Here is a 15,668-nt window from a genome sequence, read left to right on the forward strand (position 1 = left end):
ACCTACCTGGACCCTGCAATCATCATCCGAGACCTTTCTTCATATGCCTCCTCCACAAGAGGTCTGGCGGGTGGCAACACAAGAAAGGGCCTTTTCTGCAGTGGGTCCCTGTTTGTGGAATGCTCTCCCCAGAGAGGCTCTCCTGGCACCTTCATTACATATCTTTAGGCGAAAACCAGGCTTCTGGCTGATTAACGTTCTGTGGCCTTTTAAATGTGTTTGTGGTAGGGGAGGTTATTGGTTTGCTTTTGTTTTATTGTGTATTTTGTTTTTTTATGTTCTGAACCACCATGTGATCTTCAGATGAAGGGCAGTATGCAAATGTAATAAATAAAATAAAAATAGTAATACTCAGATACCTTCTCTTTAAATGAAGATTCGTCTAAGAAATCATTTCTGTGCACTCTATAATTTTCAGTAGATACACATGTAAATGCAGACTATCAACTCTACAGTTGAGACAGAGGTTCCAGTGACATTTCCTCTCATTTGGCTGTTCAATCACTTGAAAATGCATTATTCTCTTAAAATATATATTGCAATAGCTGTGGCTATTGAAAGAGCTGGTTCAATCAATAATTTATGTGCCAGGTTAAGGGGCTAAGCCCACATTTTTGAATATTAAGAACAAAGGCTCAAAAGAGATTAAGATATATAAACAAGACAGGATGCCAATATTAGGCTTATAATCTTCTGTGTGAATGGTATGGCTGATGCTAAAAGTTCATATTGTAGTGAATGAAACTGTTCTCTGAAAACTTCCCCAGCTGGAGTGAGCAATTTAAAAACTTTCAGAATACTCTGGTGAAGCAGTGCATTAAATGTCCATACCACCCAATAGTCTTGCACTGTTGACGAACCCCCAGTGCACTCAACAAAATCAGCCAGGACAGAACCTTGAAGTTTTATCTTTGCCAGTGCTTTTCCATATTGGGCACTGGAAGCCATCCTTTCAACAGGTACAGACAAGGTAACGACTATTGTCTATATGTTTTTCTCTGGTCTTTTGATAACCTGAAGATCCATCCTTCTTTAGGCATATCTAGGAAAGAAAGAATTGCTGAAATGAGCATTTATAAGAATTGTAGGAAAAATGCATATTTAACAATAGTCTTACAATCTAGCAATAAAATCCCAGAATACCTTTTCATTCATTTTTCCCCATTGAAACTTGCATTTTTTAAAAAATAGTTTCATTTCATTTTCACTGAACAGTAATCTTCAAGAGTGGAAGTGCGATCTGTTATGGTAGCAAATTCTAAAAGTGAATTATATGTTGTATAAACACATACTTCCTCTTCTTTGTCCTGTCAGTCAGTTGTAATGAGTGATCTGAGTTGGATAAAGCAATTCTTCTTTGCCCTTCACACTATTCATAAACTGATAAACCTTATCAGATTCTCGCTTTTTGATTCTCATTCCTTTATTTTTCCAGTTGTCCCAAACACTTACCTCTTCTTTATTTGAAATATATTGCAACCCCTTCAACAGGGGTGTCTGAAATGTGACTGCAGATATACCATTATGAGATTCAAAGTCTTGCTTCAGTTATGAAACAGTATCAATATCTAGTTCCAACTTACGCCATAAACACGTGTACCTTTAAATTCATCAGAAGGTCAACAGACAGAAATAGCAATGGGTATATTAAACAGTAAAACATTTCCTTTTTGAGATTTAGGCAATATTAAACATTAATGAAAACTGATTTAGTGTCTGGTAGCCTCTATTCCCATACAGGGAATATGTCACATTAATTTTTTCATTGAGATGGTCATCTGCAGCATAAGGTTTTGCTTAAAAAACAGCACACCAAAATACCCACAAAGCTTCAACAGCAAAGGGAATTTATAATTTTTATATGTGGAGAAACAACAAGGCCTTGTTATTGATTTTAGCAATTTTCACAATAGAGAGCCAAAGAGATCAATCTTCTGCTTCTTCCTCTGTTTTCAATTTAGCAACTTCCTTCAAGATTTATCAAGTCAACCTCAGCACAAATTACTGCCAAAGTCTTGTGAGTATCCAAAACAAAGCAAAAACAACTTCAGCTGCTCCTCCAAATGTGTATGAAAGGCATCTTTTAGACAAACTATATTATCCTCTCACCACAGTCACCAGAAAACATTTATGTCAGTGAACATAGGAAGCCACCTTATTCTGAGTCAAACCATTGGTCCATTTAACTCAGTATTGTCTAAAGTGACTGGCATCAGCCCTCCAGGGCTTCAAAATGGGGTCATGATAATGAAAAAGTATTGTATACAGTATAAATTACTGTTTTCTAATGAACCTTACAGCAAGTTTATTTTTGACTAGTAGAGAGCCCCAGCTCAGAGGTAACAAATCATCAATTTATAAATGAATAATAGGTTATAAGTGGAGTTCTGAAAAGCTGTAGTTCCAAGATAGTAAGATACTGTCTTCATCATTTCTCTTTTGTGTAATATTATCTACCAATATAAACAGAATATAATGCAACAAGGGGTATGGAACCAGGGCATCAGGTGATACAGGGAACCAATCGTATCCTGGTTGGCCCTACAGAGCTGCTGATTGGTCTAGTTCCTCTCTGTCAGAGTAAAGGTTGCAGCTCAGACAGCCTCTCCCTACTGGACTGACTGACTGACTATTCGTCTAGCTCCAAGTCATCAGCCTTGTACCTTCTCTTTACTCTCTAGCTGCACATCTGTCCTGACTTGATGTTAGAGGATGAACCTGTGTTAGTTGCCACAGTGACACACTGGCCCCCATTCAGCAGGTGCCTGTGACACTATTACAGCCATAATCCACACAGCATTCACAACGATAATATTTGTACTTGTATTTTCCCATCAAGTAAGAATAAAACTGTTATGAGTTGGGTGTGTGGGAGAGCATGGCCTGTGCATGTTGCAGGGCAGCCCTAAACTGCAGCACGCAAACCACAAAGCTCTTATGACACAGTCCCACTCACACTTCCCCTCGTGACAACGCTGATGACTGCATCTGAAATGGGGCCCAATGGGGATGTTGGAAACAATCTGAAAGTACTTACACAAGCAAAGAAGATGAGCAGCAAGTAGAAAAACCCAAGAGAGCACAACATCACAAGTTCTGTTCTGTATTTTTGAAATTTTGCATCTTCAGGGCAGTCTGGAAGGCAAAATAGATAGTTAATTTATGGAACCTTGAGTGATTTGTGTGCAATAGAAGTTAAAAAAACAGTCCATCATACTGTACCTGTTACTTTTAATGTAACTGTACTAGTTTGGTTAACTTTTTTGACTGGTGATCTTATGATGCATGCATATGTCCCACTGCTAAGACTTGTAGTATTTTTAATCTTCAGATAATGCCAGGTGCTATTAGAGACCTCTGAGGAGTCGTTAAGATCTCTTGAATATTCATGTTCTGTATTATATTGCAGATCTGTCCATTCTTCACCAATTTCATCAGTCTGCAAAACAACAACATATGAGTGGGTAGTATGCTGCCAACCAACCAGAATGTACATATACACCAGTCCTAAGCAAATACAGGGTAGCAGTATGTCACACTTTTATGGTTCTGCTTTATAGGGTCAGTTCTGTTGAAGAACATGAGCAGCTGAAGGACAGAATCACTTTTTTAAAGGGAGAGGTCTATTTTATTTCCTGGAAGGAGCAGAGCAGTGACAAACTGGTGCTTCTTTTATTTCCACTGACAACTATGGTACTAATAGGAGAGCAAAAGAATTGCACCCCATCCCTTCCTCCGCATGCTCCTCCATTCAGAAAACAAGAGCTTGCAGGAAAGGGTCATGCAAGGAATCTCTAGGGCAAGTGCCCATTTGGCATTGGGAAAGAGACTTGGAAGCCATGGAGTAGTGACTCCCTTGGGACTTACTAGGAGCATATGAGAGTTCCTGCTCTCCTCCTTCCAGGTGTTAGGGAATTTCTCCTACAGTTGCCTAGCAACCTAACACTCCTGTAGAATGGGAGCACGCAACTGGAAATAGCAGAAAGCTAAGAAACACTGGTGATCAAATTTCTGAGCATAGTGGTGCTGAGACAAACCTCATTTGCCCAGTGGGCAAGTTTACTTGTCCATGATGAAGATGCCTACTGCTTAGCTCCCATGAGATGACAGGGTGTATAACAGTCTAAGAGAACTGCTCATATTAATTTCGTTGAGGAAAGCAGATGGGAAGTCATCATTTATTTCCACTTATCAATATGAACTGTTCAAGTAGATGATACATCTAGACTAAAGGGGGCAGGAAACTCATCCCCAATACACCCTAATTTATTGAAGAAATGCATTATACATTTAAATGCTGAAATGTCTGTCTAAATTATCTCATTCTGAATTCTTGCAAATGTTTTACAGTTTGATTAAGCTCCCTTACTGCCCTTTTGAATACATTTCAATCACAATGTTCTTCTTTGCTATACACACAACTTCTCGTGAATGCCAAAACTCAAAATTAGTTAGTTCATAATTCAAACCTGCAAGAGTCATACTTCCCAACTGTATAAAAAGCCCTGGCTTTGTTTCAGTGAAATCTAGTATCTTCGTAATTCACACCAAGATTGATTTCAAGTTAAATTTATGTTTTATTTGCCTGTGCAGCCAGCATGATTAAGCATTCAAATTCTGCCAGTTTCTGTGCATTCTCAGACGTTGGCTACTGTAACCCTTTCCTTCCCAAAGAAATTGAAGAAGTCCCATTGCATGTGGAATGTTTCTGCTTAAAGCATTTAGAAAGCAGGGAAGCCAAAATGGTGCCCTCCAGAAGATTGATTGACTCCCATCAGCCCCCAGCCTGCATGGCTAATGGTAAGGTATGATGGGACTTGTAGTCCAGCAACCTCTGATTTATAGGAACAGCAGCAAGAGTCTTCCGTTCCCAGGGTGTGGTCGTTGTCGCATGCTGGCAACTTCTAGGAAGTCACAGGTAAGAGCTTAGTGTAGGGTATGGACCCCAGGTGGACAACTACCCCAGAAGGAGCACAGCGTGCCCCCCACCACAGATACTACCCCTCCTGGGGCAGATGCTGCTCATCAATCTGGGAAGGTATTCCATCTAAGAGAAGGAAAACTCTGGTCCTAAACTTCCACTGCCTTTTGGAATATCTTCGGGAGAAGTAATGGCAAAGGACTAAACATTACACAAATCAGGAGCAGAGTCCCTAAGATGGTTGGATGGTGCCTTGCACACCCCCTTCTTGCAATTTCTGCAGCCAAGCTGGTGCCAAAATATTGCTCTGCTTTCCTTTGGAGCACATCAGCAAGGCTGAGAGGGGGTCTTGTATTCTGGGCAGCCCAGGACCTCCATTCACACTGCCCAGGCTTGTGCCCCGGCGAAGTCACTTTGGTGATGCAAACACAGCAGATTGACTTCACCCCTGGAGGCGCACTCCAGTGTCTCTTAAGACAGATTGATGTCAACAAACAGGAGTCCTGCTATAACAAATAGGCATTGTGTCTGTTGGTGCTTCTGCTCATTCTGATGCTTGTTCAGCTTGCATCTCAACTTCTCCCTGCCTTCATGGTGTTTGACTACACAGTCGTACCTTGGTTCTCAAACGCCTTGGTACTCATACATTTTGGCTTCTGAACGCTGCAAACCCAAAAGTAAGTGTCCTGGTTTGTGAACATTTTTCGGAAGCTGACACGGCTTTTGCTTGAGTGCAGGAACCTCCTGCAGCCAATCGGAAGCCGCACCTCGGTTTTCGAACAGTTTCGGGAGTCGACCAGACTCCTGGAACGGATTAGGTTTGAGAACCAAGGTACCACTGTAGTAAACAAAGCACATATGAAAACAGCCGCCATGCAAGGATGCATAGTGACACATAATGTTGTGATGCATGAGCTTTTATATATAGAGAGAGAGAGAAAGAGAGAGAGAGCGCGCATGCTTTTTGGTAATGTGCACGCAAAAAAATACCAACATGATGGATATTTCGTAATCTCAAAATAAAGGATAGCTTTCATCTAAGTTTGTAACATGAGATTCATAACTTGGCTAATGACAATTTCTAATGGGATTAGTTTGCCCATCACTAATTCCTTCGTGAGCACGTGAGAAATAACATTTTGCCTGTGGAGACATCTAGTGGCAAATTGCTGATTTGATAGAAAGATTCATCTTCACTTGGGTTTAGCAGGGAAATTCTTTAATTAATTGCTTGTAAATGAACTGCAACGCTAAAACCCTAAAATTTCTTAGGAGAATTCTGGATCGAGAGGTGTTGTTGTTGTTGTTGTTACTTTTTGAACTATGCAAACTGTAGTCAACCATGGGTTTTAAAAATAATAATTAAAAGCTAAACTTTGCATGAAATGCAGTGTCTCCATGCCAGGAGCAGCTGGCAGGGAGGAGCAGTGCTGCAGACCTGGCTTCCTGGCAGCGATGTCACTGCCACAGACTAGAAAGGTGCAGGAAAGGTGTGGCAGTTCGGGTGGGATGCTTCCGGCACATCAGCGGCAGCACTAAATTGACCACACCAACCTGACCTCACCATGCCCTGCCTTTACACTGTCCTGGCCCATGACACTCATGCCACTGCCTGGAGATTAGGGCCATGGCAACACACCTCCCTATCCGACACTCTCGTTTCATACTCAGTCACTGTACGTTACACAACATTACTGACTAAAGAGCCAACTACCCCTCCCTCAGTTGTAGGCATAGATCAGTCCAGAAAGATTTCTAGTGGTCGGGGAAGAAATCCCAGATAACCCTTTGCCTATATAAAATAGGAATGGCACCCACAAATCAATAATGAAGAACATACAATTTTTTTACAAAACCTCCCCCAGTAAATTTTGTATGCTGCAAAAGTTAGAGGCAGGATCTCTGGGGGTTGTATCCTAAATGGATCATTTAAGGGGGAAAAATAGGGGAAGCAGTTTCAAAATGCTGCTTTGAGTTATAGCCCAGCAAAGGCTGAAAACATAGCTCAACTTCCAAGTGGAATGAGCCTCTAGGCATCAGCTGAAACAACCGCACTGAGAATAAATGCATGGCAATAGTGACACAGAATAAAAATGCTGCTGACAAGAAATGGCATGCAGTGAATGAATTTCTACATACTAGTCTCCATTCTAACACAATGTAATGGATGAGTGCACACTTTACTTTGTTATAGTTGGGGAAATGGGCTGGAAAGTTAAAAAAAAAAAAAAAGCCAAGCCATCTGATAGCAAATTCAATGAATATATACACTGAATTTCAAATAGCCTTATTGCATGACAGCGAAACACTGCCTTTCTTCAAAGCCAACATAAAAATTGCCTAGACTTGTGCTTTTGCAATGTTTTTATTTACATAACAGGATTTCAGTGCAGAATTTCAGATCATTTGGCTGCAGAATGTGGGGTTTTAGGGGGGTTTTTATGCTAATAATGAACTGTAAGTACGAATGTACCCTGGATGAGTTGCATGAGAATGTGAAGTGAAACAAATAGTTATATACTGTCTTTTTCTAATCCCTTCATAGATATAGTTGCATGCACAGTTCTAATTTACTATACATGAGAGAGACATGGTAGAATTTATGTTCCTTTGCATCTCGTTGTTATTTTTCAATTTAGTTTCAAGACAAGAATTGAAATCCTGATTTCAGTAGCTGGTGGGGGTGGGAAGATGACCTGAGGATGCTTATCACCTCCTGTTGGCTGTATAATCTGATCATTAATTCTTCACAAAAACAGCAATGCACACTGCACAGTCACATCCTTATCCTCATCATAATTTTTGGGGCAGCAGAAGTCAGAGGTTAATTGTTTGCATTTACTACACAGTTCAACATGACCCTGTGCTAAAGATCTAACCTGAGAGCTGTTTGAACTTTACATTCCAAAATGTCATACCATTTGTTGGAATTACTGTTTAATTGGCCCCATGAGGGCTTTATATACTGTTTACTGATTAGGCCCTCAATAGATTTTTTTTTTTAGTGATTAATTCTACAATTCGATTGCCTAGCTGTGCTCTGTCATCTTCACACTGCTCGTCCGAAATGTTGTCAGTGATAATAATAAATGTCAGTTATGCAAAAGAAAGGAAGAGGCATTGCAGAGCACTGAAACTTGAATGATTCTGAACTTCTACAACTGCTATTAATTGTTTAAGATTTAATTGGTGGCTACTGTATTACAGCACACTACAAAATGCAGAAATGACATGTGGGCTGGTTTTGCATGTCACGCTAAACTATAGTTAAGCACTGTAGTTAAGTTGTATACAAATGAGCAGAAATAAGCCACAGTGAATCTAGGGCTCATGCCCTGCCCTGCCCATTCCTTTCCTCTCTGGCACAGCCAGAAATTCGAAAGCTTCAGCTTCCATTTCACTTAAGCACAGTTCACCATTACATCCAGGCCCATAACTGTGGTTGAACTTAAAGGGAACTTAAAGGCAACCAGCTTTGGTAACTGTGGTTTGAAGGCGCTGTGGTAACTGTGGTCTGGAAGGCACTATTACCCAGAGTTAAGCAAAAGCGGAAGCAAAAATTTCCAGTCTCATTCTTTTGGCCATACAGGAGAAGGGGTGGAGGGAGGGCATGAGCCCAAGGTTTCCCAAGAGTCATTCCTGCTTTTTCATGCTAAACTATGGTTTAACATGTTTGAACTTGGCCTTCTCTGCCCAGAATGTTAGAATCTCAAGAGCAATTTACATTAAATGTTTTCTTTTACAGCACTCTGTACTCATATGTTCTCAAACGAGAACACGAGGTGGACGGAGGGAGCTGTCTCAGTAACAGAATCCCATTGGGCGGTACCCTCATGGGTGCCACACCCACTGCACCCAGGAAGTGCTGGCGGCAGCAGCTTCCAGTAAGATCGCACCACCAGCCCCCGTCAACCAACCCTGGTAAGCCAGGATTCGGGGGAGGGGATGGCAGGTGGCACCTTCCCATTTTACCTCAAGTGGTGAAACGAGATGGGCTGCCCCTGACAACATGTGAACTGGGAAATCATTGCTATAGTTAGCAACAATTCCTGTGATAGCAACAAGACATTTTCCAACCTCCACAATAATTTTTGCTGTTATTGATGACCTTCTTCAGGCAATTGGAGCAAACACATTTGTGCTAAAATTGGGGAGGGTGTAGGAGGACACATGCAACCCCAGTACGTTTCCGAGCACAATTCAAAGTGTTGGTGCTGACCTTTAAAGCCCTAAATGGCCTTGGCCCAGTACGTGGTACCTCTGGATATGAACGGGATCCGTTCCGGAGCCCCGTTCGCATCCTGAAGTGAACGCAACCGGTGTCTGTGCATCTGCACATGCGCGGGTCGCGATTCATCGCTTCCGCGCATGTGCGTGACATCATTTTGACCGTCTTCGCAAGCGCGAGCGGCGAAACCCAGAAGTAATGCGTTCCGTTACTTCCGGGTCTCCGCAGAGCGCAACCTGAAAGCGCTCAACCTGAAGCAACTTCAACCCGAGGTATGACTGTATACCTGAAGGAGTGTCTCCTCCCCCATTGTTCAGCACAGACACTAAGATGTAGCTCCAAGGGCCTTCTGGCAGTTCCCTCGCTGTGAGAAGCAAAGTTACAGGGAACCAGGCAGAGGTCTTTCTCGGTAGTGGCACCCGCCCAGTGGAACACCCTCCCATCAGATGTCAAAGAAATAACGATCTGATGTTTAGAAGACATCTGAAGGCAGCCCTGTTTAGGGAAGTTTTTAAGTGACTGATGTTTTAACATATTTTTTATCTTTTGTTGGAAGCTGCCCAGAGTGGCTGGGGAAACCCAGCCAGATGGGCGGGGTATAAATATTGTTGTTGTTGTTGTTCCAAATGTCCCCATGCACACCAACACGACTTGAACCTACCCGCATTGAGGAGGAAGATCTGAAGTGAGATTCTGAGTGTGTTTGGGTTGACATGCCAAGAATTCTCATAACTGGTAACCCTGAAAAAGCATTCTAAGCACGCTCAGCCAAACATACTGAAAATTTCCCTTCAGACCTTCCCTCTCAATGCAGTAGTTTGAAATCAAGCCAGCTTAAACAGAGATGTTGGGGCAGTGATTGCATGCCCACTCCCCACACTCTTCCTTTTTAGCCCACACGAATTCAAAGAAACAGCTGAATAATGTTCATGATAGACCTGATTCACATATCACAACATCCATACAAATGTCTCCACCAACGTTTTTTAACCACACGGATTAAATAAAATGCAGATACAGATGAGAAATCAAAGGGGAATGAAAGTAACAGGTAATTACCTTATACCAGGAGACTGCCCCTTCTGAGGCTTGTATATCCTGAAAATATTTACAAGGGAGCGACACATCTTCACCGCACGTTGCCACAACCTGTTCCGCAGCATCAGCAACCCCATGAACCACATGCCAGACTACAGGAAAGGAAACACAAAGACAGGCTATTTCTGGGGAGGCCACTCAGATGATCAGCTGTAGCAGAATCTTGAAGGAAAAACAGACCCTGAAGTCATGGGGTGACGAAAATTAGAAAAAATAATATATATATTTACCTTGACTTAGGAAGACAAGCTGATAGCAATATATGGATGCCATGGGCACACAGTAGCTGAGATCTATCTACTCTTTTCAGGAGATGGTAAGTGAAAAGAAGTGAAAGAGATTATGCCTAAAACTGTGCAGTTAACTCAGGAAACAGATGGTTGGGGATCCCCCCCCTACACTCCAGCTAAGGAAGTCTTGAAGGTCTCTGGCTGTAGGGGGAAGTCCCATGTGCTTTCCCCTTAGTTTCGGCCACTGGGGTAATTGGAACCACAGTGCTTGATCTGGTATTTCAAATTTCAGCGGCACCCTGTGCGAGGCCAAAATTCAGCGCCTCCTCCCCCCACCTTCCATTTTGTGCATGCACTACGTCATAGTCATGGCGCCCTGCAGTGCCCTCTTGGCTCGGCACCCAGTGCGGGAAAACCAGCCACGCTGCCCTAAATCTGGCTCGGCTTGAGGAGGGGAGATTTAAAGCTCCCCTCGTCACCTGCACTCCTGACAACCCCACTCCACATGCTGCAATTCACCACACAAATATCTAGCTTGACCTTGAGATGTTTCATCATCTGCGCTCTTATATTGTTAGAAAATTTACACAGATTTTTTGTGTGTGTGTCTTTATTATTCTGTTATTTCATGTCACGATTCAATCCTTTTTTTATAAACACTCAAACTGCTTGTGCAGAAACGTCTTTGTAGCCTGGACTGTCGCTACATGATGTCATTATAGCAAAACCCTATCCACCAATGCATTTACATTTCAAAACCTTCTTCGGATGCCTTTCTGTTTTCCTCAAAACCAATTGCAAGTATAATCACTATATATTCTCTTTGAATGAATGGAGCACGTCTTGCATGAAATATCATCAGGGCAACAAACAATGCAAGAAAAGGGAAATGAAAGTCATTTGGCTGATGTGATGAGGTCATCTAACTCTGAAAAATTTCCACAAGTGGGTTTTCCCCTCTGGGTAATGTTTAGACTGTACTTTCCAGATAGAAGTACATACACGCATGATTGATTACTGATTCCCATAGCCCAAAATCACTTATTTCAAGAACAAGGCCAGCTTTGATCCCTAATCGAGTTAGTAATTACAAAGACTAGGACTAGACTAAGTTTGTTTTTCATTTAGAAATAGCTGCTGGGGTGGCATTCAGTTCAAGCTCTTTGCTCATGCTGTTTTCTTCCCAACATTCTCTAACTTACTGTTTGCTACAAATGCACCTTTAAGGGCAGATAGCAGTTTAAATAAGAAGGGGAATGGGTAGCTAGAGACTTATAAATATACTGAGTTAATAGCATGTATATGTGGTTGAATACTAAAGCTGCAGTCTTATACCTACTTGGGAATAAGCCCAATCAACTCAAGAGAGCTTACTTTTAGGTGTGGAAAGAGTTGCTTTATAAATGTTCCTTAAATGTCAGTTTTCTCCTTCTTTCTTTCCTTCTTTCTTCTGCATTTATATAGATGTTCCATAACATAAGGTCTCTGGGCAAATTAATAAAAACCAAATACAATAACTAAAATACAATAGAAAACTACAGAAACTATTAAAAACTCAAAACGCAGTTAAAACATTTTTTAAAAAAGCAAACCCTCAAAAGGACCTGACCATTTGTTGTTGTTTAGTCGTTTAAGTCGTGTCCGACTCTTCATGACCCCATGGACCAGAGCACGCCAGGCACTCCTGTCTTCCACTGCCTCCCACAGTTTGGTCAAACTCATGCTGGTAACTTCGAGAACACTATCAAACCATCTCGTCCTCTGTTGTCCCCTTCTCCTTGTCTTTCCCAACATCAGGGTATTTTCCAGAGAGTCTTCTCTTCTCATGAGGTGGCCAAAGTATTGGAGCCTCAGCTTCACGATCTGTCCTTCCAGTGAGCACTCAGGGCTGATTTCCTTAAGAATGGATAGGTTTGATCTTCTTGCAGTCCATGGGACTCTCAAGAGTCTCCTCCAGCACCATAATTCAAAAGCATCAATTCTTCGGCGATCAGCCTTCTTTATGGTCCAGCTCTCACTTCCATACATCACTACTGGGAAAACCATAGCTTTAACTATATGGACCTTTGTTGGCAAGGTGATGTCTCTGCTTTTTAAGATGCTGTCTAGGTTTCTTAAAAAGCAGAGACATCACCTTGCCAACAAAGGTCCGTATATGACATACTTAAAAGATTTGGGACAGGGGTAGCCAATACATGCCTTCCATGTATTTTGTACTGTTTTGGTATGGGGGAAGCAGCGGCAGCGTGTAAGGGCAGCTGGCAACAGGATAGTGTGTGGGGAGGCAGCGATGGTGGTGCATAAGGGCAGCCAGTGGTGGGATAGTGTGGGGGGTGAGGTGGCAGAGGGATGGTGCAGGGTGGCAGTGGCGGCAGAATGGTGGGGGCGGGGAGGTCATGTCCTGATTTGCCTTCCCAGGATGTTGGAGGGTATGATAAAAATGTGCAGGATATTTCAGTGACTGAGTTTGGCCTATGTACCTACTGGTAAGTATGGTGACAGAGTTACCCACCCATTGGACAGAATAACTGAACAACAGCAGTGAATAACAACAGTTACAGTTTATAACCAATGACACTGTTAGCGAAATTCTGCTTAAATGAGTGGGTGATGTGAGAGTTTTAAAGGAGAAGCACTGACTGCTGACTACGTAGGTGGTTTTGGAAACAGAGACTGTGTGTGGGCGGATTAACATTTAATTTATAAAGAAGTGAGTACTATAAACACATTTTGTAATAAAAACAAAAAACCAACCAAGCATATGATCAGGACTGGAGTAAAGTAGTTAGAGACCTTAATCCAAACTACAATTGGGCAAGGAGGTTTGACTTGCTGGTGTAATCATTTGAATACAGCACAACCACATCTTATGCAAGGGTTCTGCTCCTAAAGGTAAAGGTACCCCTGACCATTAGGTCCAGTCGCGGACAACTCTGGGGTTGTGCCGCTCATCTCACATTACTGGCCGAGGGAGCCGGCATTTGTCTGCAGACAGCTTCTGGGTCATGTGGCCAGCATGACTAACCTGCTTCTGGCGAACCACAGCAGCACACAGAAATGCCGTTTACCTTCCTGCCGGAGCGGTACCTATTTATCTACTTGACATGCTTTCAAACTGCTAGGTGGGCAGAAACAGGGACTGAGCAACGGGAGCTCACCCCATTGCGGGTTCAACATATACACAAAAATAGCATAGAGGAGGGAAGAGAGAGTCCACCGTACTCTCCGAAGCCCATGTGCCAAGCAAATTTCACTCTGGGATGCTCACAAGAACCCAAGTGAACCCAGTGCATGAATAACTTTTAAGTTCCCCACCTTGATTGGATTTAACTTGCCCAGTTTCAGCCAGCATACCTTCAACTGCATATGGTTGAAATCGTGCCAGTTAAATGTGCATAAGATGCAATCGTACTGTACTTCGTGTCTGCCTTCATACCTTGTGTTGGTAGTATTGTTATTTTTTTAAAAAAAAACCTTTGTAATCTGTATTGGGCAAAAGTCAAAAGCATTTTCCCATTATAAAATGCCAATTAATAATATTAGTCTGAATTAATAGGAAAGATGACCCTCAGGGTCCCTTCCAACTCTATGATTCTATGTTAGCTGGGATATTTAAAAATAGGGGAGTTAGCATCAAGATTCTTTTTAAAAAATACCCTAAACTAACTCTAGATGGCAACAGCACACTGTATACTTTTGCCATAATACAACAGAGCTGTCTTAAAAGCTGGAGCTAACAGAACTTTTCAGGAAAACCCCATCTTCAAATCCAGGGGATTCTTAGCAACAATGCCAGAAGCTTCTGGTCAATATCCGTAGATTCTGATAGTTTGCAAAGGCAGTAAAAATAGAACCATGTTTAATATTTCTCTGCAGTTCCCCCACATTTAGCATATAAATGAGAAGTACTGCAGGATTAACATGTGTGATTATGCTAAGAACTCAAATAAACAGTAAATTTGGATCTGCAGTTCTTTGAGTTCGATTCAGATCAATGGAGGAAGGACATATGTGTGTATGTATATGCCTTTGCCCATGCATGGAAAAGATCTCTGTGCATATTTGAGTGCATATACGGCTGTGAATAAGGGTGGGAATTTTCACATGGTTTTACCTTATTTTAACACAGTTACAGTGCAATCCAATGTGTGTCTACTAAGAAGTCCCATTTAGATATACAGGGTTTATTCCCAAGTATATATAGGATTACAGCATCAGGGTATAGTATTATAGCCTCAGTATGTTTCAAACTATAACTTCTATCAGCTCCAGCAGAGCTGTCTGAAGGGCACCAGGATATCAAAGGCTGGTCTAGACAGAGAAACTTAAATATGCTTTGTTTGTATAAGGATTGCTTTGTTGTAAACCAACTTGTTCCTTAACAGGCTGACCTGATTTTAAATAAACTCTTTAGATCTTCAGGAACTCAAAGCCAGCTCTGGTTAACTGAAAGGAGAATGTATGAGAAAGAGAACTTGATACTGATGTAGACAAAACTAGTTGCTGCTTTTAAAGGTAAGGGTAAAAGGACCCCTGACCATTAGGTCCAGTCGTGGCGGACTCTGGGGTTGCGGCGCTCATCTCGCTTTATTGGCCGAGGGAGCCGGCGTACAGCTTCTGGGTCATGTGGCCAGCATGACTAAGCCACTTCTGGCGAACCAGAGCAGCGCACGGAAATGCCGTTTACCTTCCCGCTGGAGCGATACCTATTCATCTACTTGCACTTTGACGTGCTTTTGAACTGCTAGGTTGGCAGGAGCAGGGACCGAGCAACAGGAGCTCACCCCGTCGCGGGGATTCGAACCACCGACCTTCGGATCGGCAAGTCCTAGGCTCTGTGGTTTAACCCACAGCACCACCCGCGTCCCTTAGTTGTTGCTTTTAGGATGTGTATAACTCTTTACAAACCTATGAGTTGCAAAGACAAAATGAAAACTGATAAATTGGTGCCTGACCAGAAATGAAACCTTGTGGTGGTAGTGAATAGCATCAACCCAGTGTTTCAGCCGTGGAAAAGGCAAGTTCCATGCGAGGGATTATTAGGAAAGGATGGAATCATATTTGGCTTATCAAGAAAAGAAACTACTAGCTATAATGGCTATGGTTTACCTCTATTGTATACCAATTACTGAGAATCACAAATGGGGAGAATGCTGTCACACTCAGGTCCTGATGGGTCTAAGCCAGTAAG

The 15,668-nt window shown here is 42.2% G+C and overlaps 1 protein-coding gene across 1 annotated transcript; it reads right to left on the minus strand.

Annotated features, from left to right (window-relative positions):
• Nucleotides 1–348: 348 nt before the first annotated feature.
• CD83 (CD83 molecule) lies at nucleotides 349–11,984 on the minus strand. Its single transcript, XM_083624119.1, has 5 exons — nucleotides 10,478–11,984; nucleotides 10,209–10,339; nucleotides 3,223–3,439; nucleotides 3,038–3,135; nucleotides 349–1,042 (listed from the first exon to the last, which is right to left on the minus strand). Exons 1-5 carry the CDS (start codon nucleotides 10,518–10,520, stop codon nucleotides 953–955), a joined length of 579 nt encoding a protein of 192 aa, XP_083480245.1. The 5' UTR covers nucleotides 10,521–11,984; the 3' UTR covers nucleotides 349–952.
• Between the last annotated feature and the right edge of the window lie 3,684 nt (nucleotides 11,985–15,668).

Source organism: Podarcis filfolensis, assembly GCF_964270895.1.
Source record: "Podarcis filfolensis genome assembly, chromosome: 7".
Lineage (NCBI taxonomy): Eukaryota > Metazoa > Chordata > Lepidosauria > Squamata > Lacertidae > Podarcis > Podarcis filfolensis.